At 31.1% G+C, this 21,944-nt stretch overlaps 1 protein-coding gene across 1 annotated transcript; it reads right to left on the bottom strand.

Annotated features, from left to right (window-relative positions):
• Positions 1-3,296: 3,296 nt before the first annotated feature.
• On the bottom strand, positions 3,297-5,971 carry LOC145039152 (uncharacterized). The gene is made up of 3 exons (XM_078987263.1): positions 5,828-5,971; positions 4,839-4,887; positions 3,297-3,836 (listed from the first exon to the last, which is right to left on the bottom strand). The coding sequence occupies exons 1-3, from the start codon at positions 5,925-5,927 to the stop codon at positions 3,365-3,367; spliced, it is 621 nt and encodes a 206-aa protein (XP_078843389.1). The 5' UTR covers positions 5,928-5,971; the 3' UTR covers positions 3,297-3,364.
• Positions 5,972-21,944: the final 15,973 nt, after the last annotated feature.

The raw sequence follows: 21,944 nt of genomic DNA, 5'->3' as shown, positions 1-21,944 counted from the left end.
CTTCTAGGGCTGGTTTTGCACGTAAAGTTTCCAACTTTACGTGCATGCATACGAGAATGAGGCTAAAATACCAAAATCATACAATACTAAGCACTTAGGGTTTTGAACAAGGCTATTTCCGCATAAAGGTAGCTACATTGAGTTCCTAGAGCTCAATAACATCCAGATCTATGGCCTCCATCCTAAGGAGAGCTCATATCTCGAGTTTGAATCATAAAAGGCTCCAAAAGAGGCATAACAAGCATACAAGAGGGTTTAATGGAGGAATACATAAGGTAATAACTTTGTTACCTGAATAGGAAAAAATAGATAGAAGCTAGCTCTTGGATCTCCTTTCTCTTCTATGGACCTTCTTTCCTTCCTTCACTTCTACAATTCCCAAACTATCACAAAACACTTAAGTTCAATAAAAGGGGACTAGGGTTTTACAGAGGAATGCTTTAAAGGTGCTAGAGGCTGGGGGGAGGCTATAATGACGTTTAAATAGGGTATAAACCCTAGGATTTAGGGTTTCATCCAGACAAGCAGGCTCGCCGAGTTTGGAATATGGACTCGTCGAGTCGCCAACTAAAAACATGTGCAAATCCCGTCTCTACTCGACGAGTCGGGTTAGACTCGTCGAGTTCCTCTTAAGGAAAGAAAATACTTATATTTAAATCACATACCAGAAATTGGGCGTTACAAATTTTGATCTTGATTTTCTGTGGACATTTTAAATTCAAAATAAATATCAATACCATTAACTAAATAAACCAAATTTGGAAAAATTAAATTTCGTTAACATTAACAGAATGTACTTGTAATCATAAATGGCAGGCGTCTAATCATAAATAAATACACATGAATAAAATATAAATTGCATCTGAATTCTTACGGTTCAGTTATATTCGTAAATGAATATATAAGTATAGAGTAAATTTTACAAAAGACTATTGTACACTAAAATTAATGATCATGTAATCATAAGTGAATAAAATAATTATTTTTCTAATGTAAAACTATAAATATAATTTTGGTCTTATATGTATCAGTTCTTATGATCAAGTAATCAAAAAGTAACGATCATTTAAGCACTATTTTGGTCTTTAAAATATGTATTCAGATCTTATGATAAATAATGATAAATGAATATGAAGGCTCACTTACAAATACAAAACAACAACAATTACTAAAAAATGCTCATTTAAACTATGCTATTAGTCAATAAATAAAACAAAAATAGCAACAATTAATACAAAAGACTCGTATAAACAATAATAACAATGATTCAACAATAAAATTGCATCATAAAGGGAATTGTAACATATAAACAATAACTTAGCAATCATAAATGAGGATAAAAAAACATTTTCTGTATTCCATACAAATCAATCACTAATGAAACAATAAGCACACTGCTTAATTAAAGATTCTTTACTAATAATGAATTCAATTTAAAAGGTTTAAGAAATATACAATGCAGTAATCAAAAATTTCCCAGATACAAGCGCTTTTTGTTTCTATATTGAGGGTTAGGGCATAAAGATCCAGAAGGGACACAATAAAAATTTCGACCACCGGGTGATCCCTTGGATCCTTGCGTTGCCCCAATAATGACGCAACACAACCACATCACTACCAACATGCTTCTGGTGGCTGAATAGAAGGAACAAAGAGATTAATTAGGGTTAGACAGTGGATAAACGACTTCCCAAATGATAACCACTGACTAGATTTTAGATGATAAGAAACCAATGTTGTAGTATTTATCACTTCTTCTTCTTCCTTTTAACAGTGAATGATGGCCATTTCTTATATTTTATGCCATTGTTGTTTGTCTACATAACTGATTAGAAGATATGAAGTAGTGGAGAATGTTAGTGGTGGGGAGAGTTTCATTCGATCTCTTGATTGTGTGACCAATCGATAAAAGCCCTAATTTTATGAGAAAGATGTTAATTTGGGTATGGTGATGCAACTGCCTTCTGATTGAGATAGCAGAGGTTTTTCTCCCAAGAGACAATGGTAAACCCCCTTTTTCCATCAGAATCCAATCGTCGCTACAAAGAAACGCATGTCTACTCATCTGGAATCGAAGATGATGATGGAGGTTGATGGTTAAACCTGATGCAATCAATGGTGGTAGATCAGTGATGTAGTTGTGCAGAATGGTAGCATAGGGATGTAACTATGACGGTGAACAAATGGTGTTGCATAGAAGATGGAGGCGATGAAGGGATGCCAGGCTTTACAGTGAGAGATGGAGGACGAGAAATGAAAGGAAATATGTGAGTGATTGAGGAATTATATGAATTAACTAACGATACTAAAGGTGCAAGTACTATAATACCTTTATCAACATTTGAAAGTTACATTTCAATACCTGTAATTTTTAAAATTTACATAAATTGCTTGTTTGATAATAGCCTTTGATTCATTTATTTAAACGATTCAGATTTGCTACCGAGTTCTCAACCTTTTTGGCGTTCTCATTTAATCCTATATATATATATATATATATATATATATATATATATATATATATATATATATATATATATATATATATATATATATATATATATATATATATATATATATGACATTGATGTATAAGGCTTGGGTTGTTTTTTTGGAGATGACAAGATTAAAAATTTCTATTTTGACAGTTCATACGCTACATAAACAATTTCCTAACTATGAAATACGGCTTGATTTTAGTTTCTTTTGTAAAACATATATATGTTGATTCACTTTGTAATTAATATCTAGCTTTTTCTTACATATTGATGACTTTTCCAAATTACACAGTCCACCACTGTTACTTCAGTTCATAATCTCGTTTCTTTCTTGGTTCCTTTGTGTTTTGTTAATGTAGGTATGTGCATTATTTGAGTTGGTTCTTCAACCAACATATTATAAAAGAGAAGTTTATCAAAAGATGAGAAAAATATACAAGGATTTGCTCCAATACAACCGAAAAAAAAATTAATAACACCACCCAACGATTTTTGCGTTGTTCATTGTAAATGCAATATTTTCATTCACTCAGAAAAAGTAAATATATTATCTATAATTTATTACACGTCTAGTAATCTAATACACTCGCATTCTAACAGGGCTGATATTATTTTGCTCCATATCTAAATATGGTTGATATATATATATATATATATATATATATATATATATATATATATATATATATATATATATATATATATATATATATATATATATATATATATATATATATATATAAAATAGTTTTTTTTCTATATAAAACAATTTACGCTTTAAAATATTGTATTAAAGCATAAATTGTTATGTGTAGAAAAAAAACATATATATTGTATACATAAAACAGTGTCCCTATCTAAAATATTTATTTAATACTCTTTTTTCCACAAACCCACGACCACAACCACGTCTCTCCACATCCTACTGCCACCATGCATCGTCCATCTTGATCACCACCACCATCACCATCACCATTGCCTCTTTCCAGCTGTGATCTTTGAATTACAGGTTCAACACCAATATTACACTTTTCCTGCTCCAGTTTATTGTATCCTGTCTCACCAACATCACGACTCCTCTCCTTCATAGATCCTTGGACTACCGGTTCACCATTATAACTAACATCGGTAACTTGTTGAGTCAAACCACCATCCCTTCTACCACCTCCACCTCCATAACTACCCTTTCCCGTGTCAGCATTGTCTCCATAGACATCAAGAGAACGGAAATTAATCCAATCGAGTTTATTTGTGTCCCTTCCGAAATCTTTGTTATGGATACAATCAGATGACAACGAGGAAGGGGTACATTCATAATTGCGCTTTTTGGCAATCAATCTAATCATAAACATAATTTTAAGTAAGAAAGCTGGAATTGAGGATGAAAAGAAAAATATAATTTCATTATAGACGATTTAGGCTGTTAATTTATCGAATACCATGAAAACGAAAGTGTCATTGCTTAAAGCGTCATATTCCCTCAGATGAGGACGCTTGTGTTTTTGTGTCGTTGACCATGTAAGCCATATTACTATATACATTATTAAAATGTAATTGCTCGAAATAACACCTTGAAATTTTAGAATTTCTAAAACACTTTGAATTAAGTAGTAAAAGGGGCGACAATAGCAACATAACATGATATTTTGACCTCTATATAAAGGCAAATTATAGAAAATTAACAAAAACATATGGATATTTAATTATTGTTGTTAAAAGTTGCAGAATGCGTCGTAATTGTAAAAACATAAACAAATAAACAGCAAGTATTATCATACAAAATGTTATTAACTTAAATTTTTTCCAGTCGTTTACTGTTTATAAAAACTTATTTTTGATATTTACTGATTATCTTTATCTTTGTCAAATATTTTATAAAATCCGTCATCTAATTTGTTACTTTTAAAAATATATGATATTTATAAGTTAAAATTAATTTAGAATAATGTTAAACAAAATCAATATATTAAAATACATGAAATTAGAGAATAGGTCATTTTTATCTTGTTGCCCAAAACTTTACCTATATAGATATTCAAAAACACTAGTATATATATATATATATATATATATATATATATATATATATATATATATATATATATATATATATATATATATATATATATATATATATAGAAATGATTAGTATTATTCACTCAAAAACAACTCACTTTAATAATAGAACACTTTTTACAGGGTTGATTCCCAATATGTGATATCTCAAAAACCTAACTGCTCATAAAAATTTATATGTTTATACGAAATAATAAAAACAGTAAAAAATAATAATAAAAAAAATAAATAATAAAATAATAAAAAGAAGAGAATAAAACTTACTTTAGGCCAGTTATAACCCCGTCCTCATTTTTGGTCGTCTCTCGTGCATCTAACAAACATAATTACAAATGAGTCGTCTAAAACAACAAAACTTAGATATCAATTATCTCAAAATGTGTTTAATAGCATGCAAATTGGTTATAGAACTTATACATCATGTTAACACAATAAAAACAATTATTTCTAAAAACCTTCTTCAATTCATAAGCTCTTCTAAAAAACCATTCTAATATTTAAACATTTATCAATCATCATATAATTTTTTAAGCATATGTAATTGATGTTACTTTCATAATATAAAGTAATAGTATTATACTACATAGCTAGATAGCTAAATGGTTCATTAAAATATATATAGTAAATAAGTTATGCATTTCAATGACATTGAACTACTAAAAGTTAACAAATCATAAATAACCTCCTATATGGGTTGCCCTTAACGAAAATCACGTCGTTGACCAACATCCAAAAGTAGTCGAGAATAAAGCTGTACCATATTTGAGTATCAAACACTGTGCATTCTAGAAACATACGACTGTTATCATTAACAACAGTCAAAGTTGATCGATTATGGATCTTAAAACAAGAAAAAGGAGAAGTATCGACTGTTATCATTACCAAAAGTCATATAGTAATCAAATGCCAATTTAAAACAAGTTTATGACCATGCTCATATCACTATCCGGAGAGTGAAATCTACGGATAATTAATGCTAGTGAGAAAAAATCACCATTATTGGTAGTGTAATGTACACAACTCATTGTAAAACGAAACCTCAAATATCCAATCTATAAACATGTGGAAATTAAAGTAAACAAACTCACATGAAAATGGGTTGTAATATCAAAGTACATCCCAGATCAAGAACAAATTTACATCACGATAAAATAACTAATTCAATGTATGATAAAGACTAAATAAGCTAAAAGAGAAAGAATTAAAATCTAAAGAAATTCGTAAAAATATAATGTAAATAAGTAGGAATTTACCAGAGTCTTTATCATACTCGTCGGCGTTGAGTGGTTTACCACCGCCATCAATGTTTAGGGTTTTTTCATCTTTGGCTTCCAGGCCTCTTTTCACCCCCATGGGTTAGAAGATGTCACCGATTTAGTTCGTTGCTTTCATATCTTTGCGTCGACTATAAATATATCTGTTGATGTGGAAATTACCTGTAAACTTCGTCAACGACTCAAGTCTCGCAGTTTGCGACAATTATTACATCTCCTTTTAATTAAACCAATATTTTCTACATATATTTGTAACTTCTATGAAAGTTCTTTGGGTCACAAATATGTTTAGCGGATACTCACAAAAATAACAAAATGATCGTTTTAAAAGATCGTTATCTTTTTTGACATGATAAAATGATCATAATTAAATTAGCAAGGATGTCGATTAAAATTGCCAAGTCATTAAAAATCTTATAAATGTTGAAAAGAAAAACAAAAACAAATCGTTTTTTTTTTTTTTTTTTTTTTTTTTTTTTTTTTTGTGATTATATTACCAACTTAAGTGTTCGTAAATAAAACAATAATAATAATAATAATAATAATAATAATAATAATAGAGTCAAAATCTGAAAAAAATTATTACACAATTTAGATTTTTATTGATATTATCCCAATTTTTATCAACCACAAAAATGATTGGCGCCTAGATCTAAACTAAAAGTATCATATTACAATAAATCCATGACAACTTGCATGTTCTTCTAAGTTCTAAGATTCATTAGTATGACCTATGGTTCAATATTACTTTGTTTTAACAAAAAAAGTCGACTAAATTACACACTAATGGTTATCTTGTTTGGGTAATTTTATATAAGTGTTCATAACTTATTTTTTAAATTTGGATTGTTTTTATGATATATTAAGCGAGTGATTCATAAATTATATGAGTTTATTTCAAAAAAAAAAATTAAATATTAAATTTTAGCAATTTGAAAATTTTGAATTTATAAGAAAAATGAGAAAAAATTTAAATTACTGAAATTAATGACACTTTAATACATTTAGTACATTACATGTATATATATATATATATATATATATATATATATATATATATATATATATATATATATATATAAGTTCAAATGAGAATATTATTTAATGTGAGAACGTGAGAACACTACTTTATCTTATTATTCTACTATGAAATTAATATGTATTGTATTGTAGTAATTATAATATGAATACATTCAATTTTATATTGCTATTGTACCATAAAATTTATATATATGTGTAGTAATTTAGTAAATTTAATGTAAATGTTAAATATGTGATTGTTCATATATTTGGTGATGAATAATATCATAAAGTTGTACTTACAAAATTTTAATGTGAATATTAATGTGTGATTGTTCATATATTTGTTGATGAATAATGTCATATCGTTGTATATATAAAATTCATAGTAGAATTGTAACATAAAATAGTGTCCTCACGTTCTCACATTAAATAGTGTTCTCATTTGAACTTAACCCTATATATATATATATATATATATATATATATATATATATATATATATATATATATATATATATATATATAGAGAGAGAGAGAGAGAGAGAGAGAGAATTTTAATTTAATAAAATAAAAAATACAAGAAATTGACAAGTGGAAAATAGAAATTCAAAATTTTTAGAAAATGTCATATATCCAAATGAAATAGAAGAAGATATGTGATAAAAAAACCTTCATTTATTAAGAAAGATTTTTGTTGCATGTTTAGTCTAGTCAAAATTGCAAGAATTGTCACTGTGGTTAGGTTGAAATTGTAACTTTGAGCCAAACAGGTTTGGACTAGCATTTATTGTCCAAAAGTTTTCATTTTCTTGTTACTTTCGTCCGATTTACTTTGAACTTTTCTGTAATGACGATATTGCCCTTATATTTTGTTTTTCAGTTATTTATTTATTTAAATACTTTTATAATTAAAAGAAAAAAATAGATATCTCTCTCTCCCCCCTCTCTCTCTTTCTTTCTCTCTTTCTCTCTCTCTCTCTCTCTCTCTCTCTCTCTCTTATAAACACAAAATGATTTAGGGCTTTTATGTGAAAAGGGATCTCATGAGATACTGATTGTGTTTAAGCGGTTGAACTTAATGACATTAAGGCTCGTATGCCCTCGTTTTTGTTTGATTGTCAAACGAAAGGAAGTCGAACACGAAGGAATCGACATAGAGAAAATCAACGACGTTGGTAGAATGGAGCATAAGGCTTCGTCTGTCGATTTGCAAGCCAAGATTGTCTCCGAGGTCGATTAGACCGAAGTGACAAAGGCTTAAAGAAGCAACAAAGTTTCGGGCGTTCCAATCTGATTGTAAGGTGCGAAGGAGGAAGGGAGGGAAGGTGAGTGTCGAGAGAGGGGGGAAAGGTCTTTAGTCCTCAGTTGGTCCGAGACGAAGAAATAGGATCGAAGGTAGGAAGTGGCTCGATGGTAGTAATCTATAACAAACAAGGAGCAGTCGATCTCTGGCGATGGTTACTCAATCACGAGGAGGGGGAGGCATCTTCGGTGGGGACGGTTTGTCAACAAGGATCGACAGAAGAATGAGAAAAGGTTCGAGTATAGTCTGTATAGATTGTTAGGTGATTGGAGTTTAAATGCAGAAACTATCTCCGGTTTTTTTTTTTTTGAAAGTATCTGATTAAGGGAAAGGGTCTCCAGCTAGTCGTTGAGGTTTGAAATGAGGCAAGAGCTCCGATTGTCACACAACTAATTTAGTGACCAAAATATATAAGTAGTCACTAAATAGTGACTCGGATATACTGGTCACTAATATTTGACGATTTGTTTTGCCACTCAACGTTGTCGCTAATCAATGAAAATCGTCACTATTTTATCTAATTAATGACCATAAAAAGTCCTCACTAATTTGTCTAATTAGTTACCATAAATAGTCGTCACTATTTATCCAAGTAGTGACCATAAAAAGTCGTCACTATTTTATTCTAATAGTGACCATAAAAAGTCGTTTCCGATTTTGGTTGATAATTCTTGTATTTAACCAATTTACAAATTGATTTGTCAATTAGGAAGAAGAATACATCCGCCACTGAATCTAGAAATAATAATACAATAATAGAATTTATGTTTATTTTTAGGTTAATATATTCATTGGGTAATAAGTTAATGCTAACAAGAAATTCCCTTATGGCAACAAATTTAACAATTTCTCTACAAATCTCGATGGTATCTTACCCTTCATCTTAAACCCGAGAATAATAATAGTTTTATATGAGGGTGAAAAGTCAATCGGGATATATAGATTAGTTGATTGTTTATCTCAGGGGTATCCCATTTGTAGTTGATTGTTCTGTCAACATCTTTGTAGGTTCAAAATCACCTATAAGAAAAAAAAATACCTTTTTAGTCTTGTCGTCCATTTTTTTTATTTATTCTAGAGTGGAAGCTTTTCTATAAAAAAATAAATAAATAACAATTAAAAAGCCGCATGGCATATCTCTGCATCAATTCAAACTTTTCTTTCATCAGTAGATCATGAACAACTTTAGCCTTAATAAAATTTAACCAGAAAACAGCTTAACCACATAGGAACAATCTGTGCAAATTTCAAATTATATATTTATTTTATTGAAAAAAAAATATAACAAGTATCACAATTTGTAAAATAAATCATGAACATACCTGAGCTAGTTCGATACTATCACAATGAAAATGATATATTTTCCCCAAAGCAGAAACCACATCACCATTGGCAATCACATTCTCAGGATGAAAAAGCATTATAATGTCTTATTACAACATTTAGCCTTGAGAGAGCCTCTGAAAATAAAAAATGTGCAAAAATTGAAGTAATAATATTAAAAAAAATCAAGTAAATATAATATAAAAACAATGATATGTATTATGTACCTCCAACTAGTGTTTTATGGTATTATAACAAAGCCACCGTACTCTGCGCACACTCTCCACGTCCATATATGGTTAGTTTATAAGAAAATGCAAAATCTGGAACACTAATTGATAATCATGCTAACCTGTAGGACATTTGCATTCTCATCGATGCAATATTGTAGAAAGAAAGGAAAGATTTGCTTCTTGGTTACTATTTTCTTGTTGAATCTACTTATATGTACAAACTAGTATTTTCATTGTTATCACAATCCTTCTTTCTTCAGTTGTTTTATCCTTGCCCTTATCTTAAGAAAAGAGGGAGTCATGATTATATATTAAAAAATAGAACGTAAATAAGTAAAAAAAAAAAAAAAGTTCAGCAAAAAGAACTTACCCATATAGGCATCAAATATAAGGACATCTCATCAAAGAAAGGCCAGAAGGAGGCTTTAAATGCTCTTATCAAAGTTCCCAATTTTTCGCCAATCTATTATAGGGAATTCAGAAGGTTAGCAGATGCAAGTTCATATGCAAATGAGCTGATTGCAGCTGCAACCATTGAGCTCAGAAACTTTGCTATAGAAGTAAAAAAAGTTTCCTTCCGAAATGCCAAACTCAATGCTTTCCTGACAGCAAGAAAAGAGGCCTTATCTCAAAGATCTACATTAATTCATTCACAAAAAAAATATTGATATGTGTGTGAGAAAACCTGAAGAAGGTAATGGTAATGGTATGCTTATAAAGGAGTTGCAACAAGAGGTTAATACAACCCTTGGAATCCAGAGTTTTCATATATATATATATATATATATATATATATATATATATATATATATATATATATATATATATATATATATATAGAGAGAGAGAGAGAGAGAGAGAGAGATCATCAATAATGAATAGAAGGAGATATATATACTTAGGTACAACCAATCCTTCAGGATACTTTAGGAAGAAACTTGAAGGGGCGAACTGTATGTGCAATAAGTCCAACGAGATGGAAACCCACAGTAGAAATGCAGTTCATGTAAGCATTTCATCGAACAACTATAGTGCAAATGCTATTGAATAGGAGGAGAAACCTTGATGCTGAAAAGATAGGTCTAAGGCAGTAGATAAATACAAAACCTGAAAGAGGAAAGAAACACCACATGCAAGATTAAAAAAAGGATGTATACTATTTAAAACTCTTTCAATTTCACAAATAATTCAAATCGGCAAGTGTTTTCCAAATAAAGGACGTTTGATGTGTTAGAGCTTCAAATAAATGGAGTAAGAGATGTCTTACATGTTCAAAATTATTGAAGATCTCTCTGGTTCATCCTTTTTTTATGGAGGAGAAGGAGCACATCGAGAGATTTCTCGTAGTCGATGTACGTTAAGTAATCATGTTTCAGGGGACTTTCGGCGTTGTTTAACAAAATCGGCAATTCCATGGCAAGAGAATAAGCCATGGCGCTCATTGACTATGCGTTGGAGCTTATAGTGTACTACTTCCACCATCATTATTGTGTCAGAGAAAGAGAACACTGAACAACAGGTTGTGAAGGCTCTCTGCTTGGTAGGTTATCAATCAATTCACCCAAACACATTTTATGTTTTGAAGTTTTTCCCCAATGGCTTTAGTTTCACATATTTGACCACATTTTTTAAACTTTATTATAATAATTTAGTCCTTTATATATATATCCATTTCTTAGTCGTGATACTAGACAATGATTTTATGAAGTTTGGCCAATTGGCCCCAATGATTTTGTTATATTTTATGACCATTATGTTATAATTATAATTTGATAAAAACATCATAAATGGTCCCTGCGGTTTCCTCAAATATGAAGTTTAGTCCTCATGGTTTAAAAACATCATCGATGGTCCGTGTGTTTTCAAAACTTTGGGCACTTTTGTTATTTCACTACCACAGGGACCATGTATGATGTTTCCTCTCTTTTTTTTTTTAAAAAAGAAAAATTAAATATAATTATTTAATATATATATATATATATATATATATATATATATCATCATGTTCTTCCTAAAAACACACACTGAGATTATATATATATATATATATATATATATATATATATATATATATATATATATATATATATATCATCATGTTCTTCCTAAAAACACACACTGAGATTACTCCTCCAGCCCTACCGTTGCAAGCCTTCTTTCATGTTTCATGCTAGTAAAATATTTGATGATCGATGGAACTCGATTTCTGCTTTTTGATGCATGTGTTTGTGTTTATAGTGGAGGAGGTGTCTCGGTTTCTCCTATCTACATCATAATAACTTGAAATGGGTGTTGTTAACCAATTCATGAGCTACTGGGTCTGATGTTTTCTTTCAACTTTGAATGCATCAGGTGTGAAATTAGACACTTTCAGTTTTGTGAAGGTACTTTTCGTTCAAGTGTTTCATCGAGCACTTGGAGTGCATTGTTCTCCTCCTTCATTTTCTGATTTATTTATTAAGATTTCTCAACATTGGAAGCATACACTTCCAATTTTCTTTCCAGAGACATCCAATTCAGTAAATAGATAAACATGTATAGAGATAGGAATATGAAATTAAGGAGTTGGAATTAAAATAAGCAAAAATTTTACAAGATATGGATACAGGCATAAGGAATCGGAAGTGCTCTACCTATCCATTATTGTTCCCTTTACGTGATTCCACTCCTCACATTCTTGTGCTTCTAAGACCTCCACCTATCCTCCCACTATCCTTCCAGAAAAGGTAATTTTACATTGTAAATCAATTGAAGACATTGCTAATTATAACCGTATTCTAACTTCTCTCGATACTTCTATATCTACCATTGATTTTACACTTCATATTTAGCTCCGTTCAGTGGATTCACAACACTTTCATTGAAGATTTTAATCAGAAACATTTCCTCTCAAAGTTTGATTCGGTGAATTATGTTTTCTCTGTAAAGCAGAATCAATTAAATCGGGGATTTCTTGAGATCGAAAAGAAGGATGTATTGGTGATCCGAAGCATTAGGAACTTGCAACAACAAAAGGAGGACATCGTCTCCATCTGGAATTCGGACAAGGAGAACACCAAAACCCATATCAGTGAGGGATTCCTAGATGAAGAAAAACATCGATATGGGTTTTTTATCGATTCATTGTGGTGCTTCCGGTGGTTGTTTATCCGACGATAAAACAAAGATGAGGTTAGTGATCGCTGATTATCAAGCTTCATTGATTGGAGCTTTGAATTGAAATTTTTTGTGGTGAGTGTTCTTTAAGTGCAGGTTTGATGAGAGAGAGAGGGAGAGAGAGAGAGAGAGAGAGAGAGAGAGAGAGATTTTATATATTAAATAATCATATTTAATTTCTCTTTTAAAAAAAGCATCATAAATGGTCCCTGTAGTAGTGAAATGACGAATGTGTCCTTAATTTAAAGGACAAAACTTAACGGAGTTAGCAATAAGGATCAATCGTCAAAAGTTTTGGAAACACAGGGACCATCTATGATGTTTTTAAACCACGGGGACTAAACTTCAGATTTGGGAAAACCACAGGGACCATTTATGATGTTTTTTCTTATAATTTTTTCCCTATTCATACATATGTAGTATGTATATATTGACGAGAATAATTGATGTATTTTAGTATATACTTAAAATCATGATCTATACAAATGTATGTCTGCTTCTTCGGTTTTCATTTTTAAGCTAAGTAATTAAAGAAAATTTTAAACTAAGTCATTTTATTAAGTATTTAAGTTGGAAGCTATCGTAATAAAAAAGAATTCAATACGCGACACAAATTAACAATTATAGTTCTTTGTATAACAAAAAAGAAACATAATATATATTTTTTTCTTATATTTGATTAAAAAAACTGGTAAAAAACATAAATTCATATTGTTTTCCTAAATAAAAAATTAATTAAATCAATTAGGTTTTTTACGGTGATTTTCTTGTCACCAAACTATTTCCATATAGTGACCACTATTATGTTGTCACAATGTGTGAGTTTGAAAATCGAATAGCCATTAATGATTACTATTTTTAGTCACTAAGTCTCCATTATAGTGATAACTGTATTGGTCATTAAACGTGAAATCAGTGACCACTAATTTTAGTCACTAATACTTGTTATAAAACTAAACAATAATAATGATTTCTAGTGACCACTCAGTGACAACAATCTCGGATTTGGTCACTAAACGTGTACCACTACCAACATTGACATCCTTTTTGGAAAACAACCCCTCTGCTGCTACTAACATTCCTTACCGTGGCAGTGGTAAGATACCAAAATTGTGCTCCATTTTAGCTCATTTGCCTAGCAATTTCTGATGGAGAAACCATGACAAGTTGTGTCACAAACCATTAAATTGTAAAGAATGGTGTGCCTAATTTCATATTTGAAGTTATTGCTTTATTGGACTAATCAGGAGAATAAAGGTAATGTGTTATACTAATACTAGGGGTGTGCATCAAACAGCACAAACCGCATAAACCGTCGGCACCGCACCACACCGCACTGCATAATGCGGTTTTGGATGCTCGTAGTGCAGTTTGCGGTTTGTAGTTTTCATAAACCGCACTATGCATTACGGTTTGCGGTTTATAGTTACCAAACCATGGTTCAAACCGCACTGCATCATACCATATATATATATATATATATATATATATATATATATATATATATATATATATATATATATATATATATATATATATTGTGTGAGTTTGAAAATAAGTATGAGAGAGGATATTTTTGTCATTTTATCTCAAATAGTTATAAGCCATTTTACGTCTGGTTTTTTGAAAACTACAAATTTTATTAGTGGTGAGCAAATGATAATTTTATAAGTTAAACTTAATGACTTCTAAAAGAAGCTAATAAGTTAATTAATCCTTTCAATAGTAAAAACTCTTAATTCCTTGTAACAATGCATTTCATAGCTTTTTTTTTTTTTTTGACATATTTAATATTTATTGGGTATTAACAGGTTTATTCAGTGGTGTTATCGCTAACTGAGTTATGCAGAGTGAGCTAAAAGTAGTTCAGTTGACGGGTGAACTAAGTTTCTCTGAAATGGTTAGTTTTTGTAAATTTTTTATATAAAATCCAATTATGTTCTTCAATATTATAAAGTTTAATGGTAAAGTTGGTAATTTTTGCATTTGTTTTCCAATTTTCAGGCGACAACATTGTCATGGCCTCCTCATATCTTTGTTTCTACTCCAGCTTGTGTCCAATGATGTCTTTCATCAGGTGTTCTTCAAGCAAAATCCGTTCATGATTCTCTTTAAATTCTTATTCTTGATGAGGTATGAATTCTTTTCTTTCCATAAAATTTATAATACTCTTTATTAAAGTATTTATTCATGTTAGTAAATCAGGGAAATCTTCTTTTTACATATGGATATGAAAAGAATCTCAAAGATCTCAAAACTCACATTCCTAAAAGATGTCAATGCTTCTCATGTCTGCTACCTCAAGGTTTCTTTGTGTTATTATCACTTCTTATAGGATGGTATTTCCATTTCTACCCCTGCAATTTCTTCATTCAATTAATTCTGATGAAATTTTTGCAGTGATGATGTTGAAAGCTTGAAGAAGCTTTATCTACACAATCCCTATATTCTTACTTTACCAGAAGTTGGTGATGGAAAGGACGAAATTGTCCCCAAAAATGTTCAGCAATTTTGGGTAAGAGCTTAAGAGCTAAAATCTTGTATACTTATTTAACAAACTTCTTTTAGGTCTTTTCTTTCATAAATTTTATAGTTTCTTAAATCTTTATTTATTTATTTTACTTTTATATTTAGATACAATGCAGTTATCGACATAATCTTCTTTACATTCTTGCAATTTTGAAGTTGGATCTTATTCAAAAGAAAGTCTTGATATTTACAAATACAATTGACACAAGTTTTAGATTAAAATTTTATCTTAGGCGGGTATTATTTTCCCATTAAATTAATCTTTTTTTTGTACCTATTATAGATTTTAATAAAACTTTTTATATATTTTTTTACAGTTTGGTATAAAATCTGCTGTGTTAAATGCTGAATCGCGTCTACATATTCTTAAGGTATTATTCTATATTTTTCAATACTGGGGTGAGTTGATACAATATTTAACCGGTATGACAATTTATACATTAATTTGTAGTGATGTACATTCATCCGCTGATAACAGTTCTGTGGATTCTCAAACAGTTAGTTCTGTGGATTAATATTAAACATAAATTCATTATTTTTTACATTTTTTTGTTAAATTATTACATAATCACATAAGATATTAGTCTATTAAAAAAAATAATCTTAATAAACAAAAATGAACACACAAAAAAAAAAATTAAAAAATTAAAAAATTAAAAAATTAAAAAATCAAAAAACATGGATTCCGCAGAGTTGTAGAGGATCCACAGAGCATTTAATGCATCCGCAGAGGGTGCTCTGCGAATCCTTTTGTCATTTTCCAAAATATGTTTTTCCTTTGTTATTTTCTTCAAACCAACCTTATCTTTTTTTTTTTTTTTTTTCTTTTGTTATTGTCTGAAATTTCTCCTTAATTAACTGTCCTTTGTGTTATTTTTAAATACAAAATATCGCGCGACATCAAACAAACAGGTCACAGGTTGAATCCCTGGCCCTCCATTAGCCACAGCCGCTAAGTTGAGTAAGCCTTTAAAGTGCCCGTTGAATTAACTCGCCCCATGGAGGCTGAGGTTAAGATGACCCGGGTTTGGGTTGCCACTAATCAACCTATTTTTGCAAAGAAGAAATAATAAACTATTTCGATAATTCACCAAAACTTGTTTTGGTCATTTTCACATTTCGTAATCAACTTAAAAAAAGTTAATCTACATTAAACTAGAAAGCAAGTGCTAGTGACTTTCCTAGTAAGACGGCCGTGGGTGAAAATTTTGTCCTCTACGTGAAGGACAGTTGAATCACGAGAAATAAATAACCGATGTAAAGAACTATGTGAAACACATAAACTATAATCTTCCAAATCATGGCAGAGCAAAAAGTCGGATTAGGTGAAATGAGAAATAAGAAAATCCAAATTTCAACCGATGCGGAAGAAAATTTCCCCGGAATTAATGCTAGCGATGATAATGGTAATGTTATCGGTGGTGAACAAGTTCAGGGATTAGCCACCGATGAGGATGCTCAAATGATTAGTATAGAAACAGAAAAAAAGGTATACCCTTTTATTGGCAATGGACGCTATGCCCATTTTGGACAAACTTATTCTCATGATTTTCATAGGAGAGCAGCAGCATCGTACCCTATATGTGATGGATTTTCACAATTCCGCCCTCCAAATCTATTCAATGTTGCTGAGGATTATGAAAACCAAGAGTTCGGGCGGGACCCAAATCGGTTGGATTACTTTAGGGTCATGCCTTTTGATGTCTTTGGAGACGATCATCTCACTGGAATTGTTGGTTATGGCGGTGGTGTTGGTGGTAGACTGGATCGTGGCCTAGTGGAAGGTCTTATAGGTAGTAACACTGCGGTTGCAGGTGGTGGTATAAGGTTACGAGTTCCGGTTGGGATTTCTGCTAATAATGGTACTGAAGCGGTACTGGAAAGAGTCAACCAGGAAAAAGGTAATGGCGTTGATGGTGGTGGTGGTGGTCGTAGGGTTGTGGGCCCGCGGTTGGAGAAGGAAAGAGGTAGTAGCGAGACTGCCGGAGTAGGTGGTGGTGATGGTGGTGAAGGTGTAGTCGAAAGATTGCTTGGATTGAAGAAGGATGGTGCAACAGTGACTGTGCGGGTGGCGGTTATAGTGGTGATGTTGTTGATGATGGTGATGGTGATGATGGTGTTGGTGTTGGTTATGGGGAAGATGGAAGTTAAGGGGTAGGAACATGGCAGGAAATGTTGCGGGTTTTGTTAACATTGTGGATGATAATTTTTAATTAATTTAGACATTTAGTAGTTGTGTTATGTAGTTTTATTTTCATGTTGCTTGATATTGGATTATAATGAAAGCGTAATAGGTGTGTTGAAAAACTATCATTGAGTTATTTCTAATATTTATAATTTTTCAATCACCAAAGATAGTTATAACTATATTAATTTGCAACGATGATTCCAAAGACACAACCCATATGTTGCCACACTTCCAATTATATTTGTAAAAATAATACTTTTCATTTATATCTATATAATCTATTTTGAATAGTTACATTTTCCACTATATACTTTTCGAAATTTCAATTTGATTCTCTACTTTTAAAATATTTTGTAGAATTATAGTTTTCACCCTTTCATTTTTTTTAAATGTCATTTTGACCTTTAAAAATATCATTTTCACTATGTTATTGTGACCTTACGGTATAAATTTTGATTTTTTTAAACATTTTTGTGTTTATTTTTATGTACATTTCGCGCAAATGAATTTGTTCACATATAATATGTTTTCATTCGACGGAATATATTGGTAGTTCGTCAGTAATACCAACCTTATATATTTATCTAACAATAAATGCAACAGAATCTAACTTTTATCAGTACAATCTTGAAAAGTCAATTTAATAAATGGATTGACATCGCAACAACACATGACAAACAAAATCCTTGTTAATTGTTAACTAGATGTGAGACTCATGTATTAAATGGGTTTATTTAAAAAAATTTAAATATGAAATTTTAACAATTTGAGAAATTTGAATTTATAAGAAAAATAAGAAAAATTTAAATTATTAAAATTAATGTGGCTTTAATACGTTGAATACATTACATATATAAATCGTTTCTAATAAATAATACATTACATATATATTAGCTTATATATTAAATTTGAAATTTTAATTTAATAAAATGAAAAATACAATAAAATTACAAGTGGAAAATAAAAAATTCAAAATTTCTAGAAAGTATCATGTGTCAAAATGAAAGAGAAGAAGACATGTGGCAAAAAAAAACATTCATTTATTAAGGAGGATTTGAAAACAAAACTCTTTGTAATTTGGTTGATTTTTTTTGGGATTGTTGCTTCTTTTCATGACTTACTGTATTTTCAAAATTTGAACTATTTATGGGCATGTTTGACAAAAATAGTTGTTAGCTGGAGGCGGACAACGTGTAGAAAGTAGCTGGCAGCAGGAAGCTATAGCTTTTATTTGTTATATTAATGTTTGGCAAAAGTAGCTGGAAGCTTTTGAAATATATAAAATTAGATAAAAGGACACTTGATTAAAAATAAATAAATATATAAATATATTTTAAAGGTAATTATGGAAATTGATTTCAAAAGCTCAGGAACGTTTTGTTAAACGCTACATGAAGTAGCTTTTAGAATCGGAGCGTTTTGTTAAAACTAAAAGCTAAACGTTCGTACTGCCAAACAGAGGCTTTTGTTTAAACTAGAGCGTTTTATCAAAATCTAAAAGCTAAAAGCTCCGAAACGCTTCCAAAAGCTCCGTGCCAAACATGTCCTATATATATGAACAGGTTGGTAGTAAAGATTACTATTATAACTGGCAAGGAATTTTATAGAAACACGGAGGACTATGATCCTTGCTATATTTATTTCTCTATTATATAGCTAGAAACAATATGTTCATTGCAAATTCCGTTGAAAATTAATGAATTCAAGAGGAAAAAATTTCACTCTATTTTACCCGGTGTTTAAAAAGATGCAACTTCATAATTAAAGATATATTATTAAGTATTATAGTTTTTTTTTTCGTATGCATAGAGCAACTTCAACTTCATGGATTATGTAAGCTGAAGATCTTCGTTGTTGATTTCATTGTTCAATTTGTGCGAATCAAATCTTTCACATGTTAAATGTAGAGTTACTAATTTATTCTTAATTAGTTTTTTTAGCAACTAAACCAGATATACTATAATACCCACAAACAGACCAATGCAAAAGGTTGATGCTGGCAACCATAACCAATCCCATCAAACCTAGCCTCAAACTTGGATAGATGATTTAGTAAATAATTTACATAATTATTATTAAGGTTTTGGTTATATGGTATGGCATGTCCACTGTAGCCATTCGGTATGGTATAGAAACATTGTTCGACCCACGCAGCACTGATGAATTTCATACCGCAACGCCACGGTTACACCGATGTAAAAAACGATTGTTGTGCTCTCCTACGCCTAGTTGTGGGAATTTTTTTAATTCTGTAAATAAGCATTTATTCATTCTCGTACCATTCTCACAAATCTTCTTAACTTTTTATTCATTTTATACCTACATTTTCAAGTTTATAAAAATGTTTCCATTATATGACAATGCTAAATGCTAAAAACTTTGGTTCAAGCCGCGACAAAGACAATGCTACAAGTCCACAAGATTGGCCACAATTAGATATATTCCAAACACCATTTAGTCTAATGTTTTTGCAACAATAATTTCAAAATCAACTAAGGAAGGATCCCTGCTTTGCGGCGGTTAAAAAGTGTTTGGTTGTAAAACATACAAGTAGATGCATGTAGATACATATTACAAACATAAACATCACAAACACATTGTTTTGACCATTTTTAAGTGTTTTATGTTGCTTTGAGCATTTTGCCCCTGCTGGCTGCTTTCCTTAAATGTTACCTTTGATGATCTCAAGTTTTTTCTACTGTAAAATAGAAATACATTATAAAAAATAGATAAATTATATGTAAGAAAATTAATAGGGTTTATTGTGGAGATCTGGATACCAACTTGGATCATAAGAGCACTTTCTGAACTGATATTTCTACCATATGTCTGAGTTGCAAGAAATTCAACCTAGGATAATCCAAGTGGACACTTATGATTCTAGGCACAGAAATCGTAAGCCAATTTGCTAAATAGATTCTGTTAGAGTTTGATGAAAATGAGAGCTAAAATTTGTAACCCTCTTTTGAGACAGAAGAGTCGTTTATATATTAAACGAGATTAGGGTTTTATTAGGGTTGGGCCGTCATTAGTTTCTTTGGAAGCAAGTTAGGATAATCCGGATTTAATGAGGATTTAGGATTACCAAAACTAACAAGTTTCGTTACTCTTACCATAATCACCCTCAAGAAACTAACGAGTTTCGTTAGGTTGATGAAACAGCGGGACCCGAGCCAGGGGCTCTGCCCCTTAGACCCCGTTAGGGGTGCTGCCCCTAGACCCCGCCAAAGGGGAACTGACCCTTTAAAAACCCCGGACCCAGGGGCGCTGCCCCCAGACTCCCGACTAGTCTTCGAACCGGCTTCTAATTCGATCTTATATATGTGTGCACTTCGTACCAACTCGTACCTATATTAGAGTACAAATTAAGAATCCCCTTAGCTCACATGTTAGTTCCAGTTACATAAAATGAGATGCTGACACTAAAATCACCAACAATCCTCCCCCATTTTAGTGAAATCCTTGAACAGATGTAACCTTATCAAACAAACCAAACTAGTACATAATGAAAATATCGAAACGATTGAATTACCACCTAGTATCATACATTTGCAAATACTCGAGAATCAGGGTGTTCTAAGAGTTGAACCCATCAACCCATTTGAATACCAGAAAATAAAATACATACTAGTTTATTGATTTTCTAGCAAAATACAACTTGACATTATAATAAAGTCGTGTGTCCCGATCCTCTCATGATCGTATCAAGGTCAAGTCCACAACCTCTTGAAATGCGGCTGCACTTCACAATCACGTGGGAACTCCTTTCCATATATCTGCACATGCATTAATCAAAGGAATTATTAAGAAGCTAAACTTCAACCTGGCTAACTTATAGAACCGAACACATACTTGGGATGAATAATTCATGTGTTCCAATCTATAAGTATGAGCTTTCCACATTGAATTCAACTCCTAACTTTATATTTGGAGTGAATTGGGTGTCTCATCATTACAGAATTAAAAGGACTTTAATCTCATCCTTATTACAGACTTGTGCACTAAGTCTCTTCTCAGACCTTTAGTCAAGTGATCTGCCAAATTTTGTTTCGATTTCTCAAAGTCAACTGAAATCACACCATTCATGATTAGTTCTCTAATCATTCTATGTCTAACACCTAGGTTTCTAGACTTGCCATTATAAACCTGGCTATATGCCTTAGCCAAAGTGGCTGAACTATCACAAAGGATAGAAATAGGTGCTATCGGTTTAGACCACAAAGGAATCTCATAGACTAAATTCTGTAGCCACTCTCCTTCTTTACTAGCAGCTGCTAACGCAACAAACTCAGATTCCATTGTCGAGTTTGTAATGCAAGATTGCTTCTTGGAAGCCCAAGA

This window comes from Lactuca saligna, chromosome 4 (genome assembly GCF_052625555.1).
Source record: "Lactuca saligna cultivar CGN05327 chromosome 4, ASM5262555v1, whole genome shotgun sequence".
NCBI lineage: Eukaryota > Viridiplantae > Streptophyta > Magnoliopsida > Asterales > Asteraceae > Lactuca > Lactuca saligna.
The sequence above is the reverse complement of the archived record's forward strand: the minus strand, read 5'-3'. Positions and strand labels throughout refer to the sequence as shown.

Bases quoted from the DNA above. Each gene is read 5' to 3' on its own strand.
- LOC145039152 (XM_078987263.1), bottom strand. From the start codon at position 5,927: ATGGGGGTGAAAAGAGGCCTGGAAGCCAAAGATGAAAAAACCCTAAAC. The intron at 4,888-5,827 runs GTAAATTCCTAC...TATGTTTGTTAG, and splicing joins CGAGTATGATAAAGACTCTG to ATGCACGAGAGACGACCAAA. The intron at 3,837-4,838 runs GTAAGTTTTATT...GTTTATGATTAG, and splicing joins GGGGTTATAACTGGCCTAAA to ATTGATTGCCAAAAAGCGCA.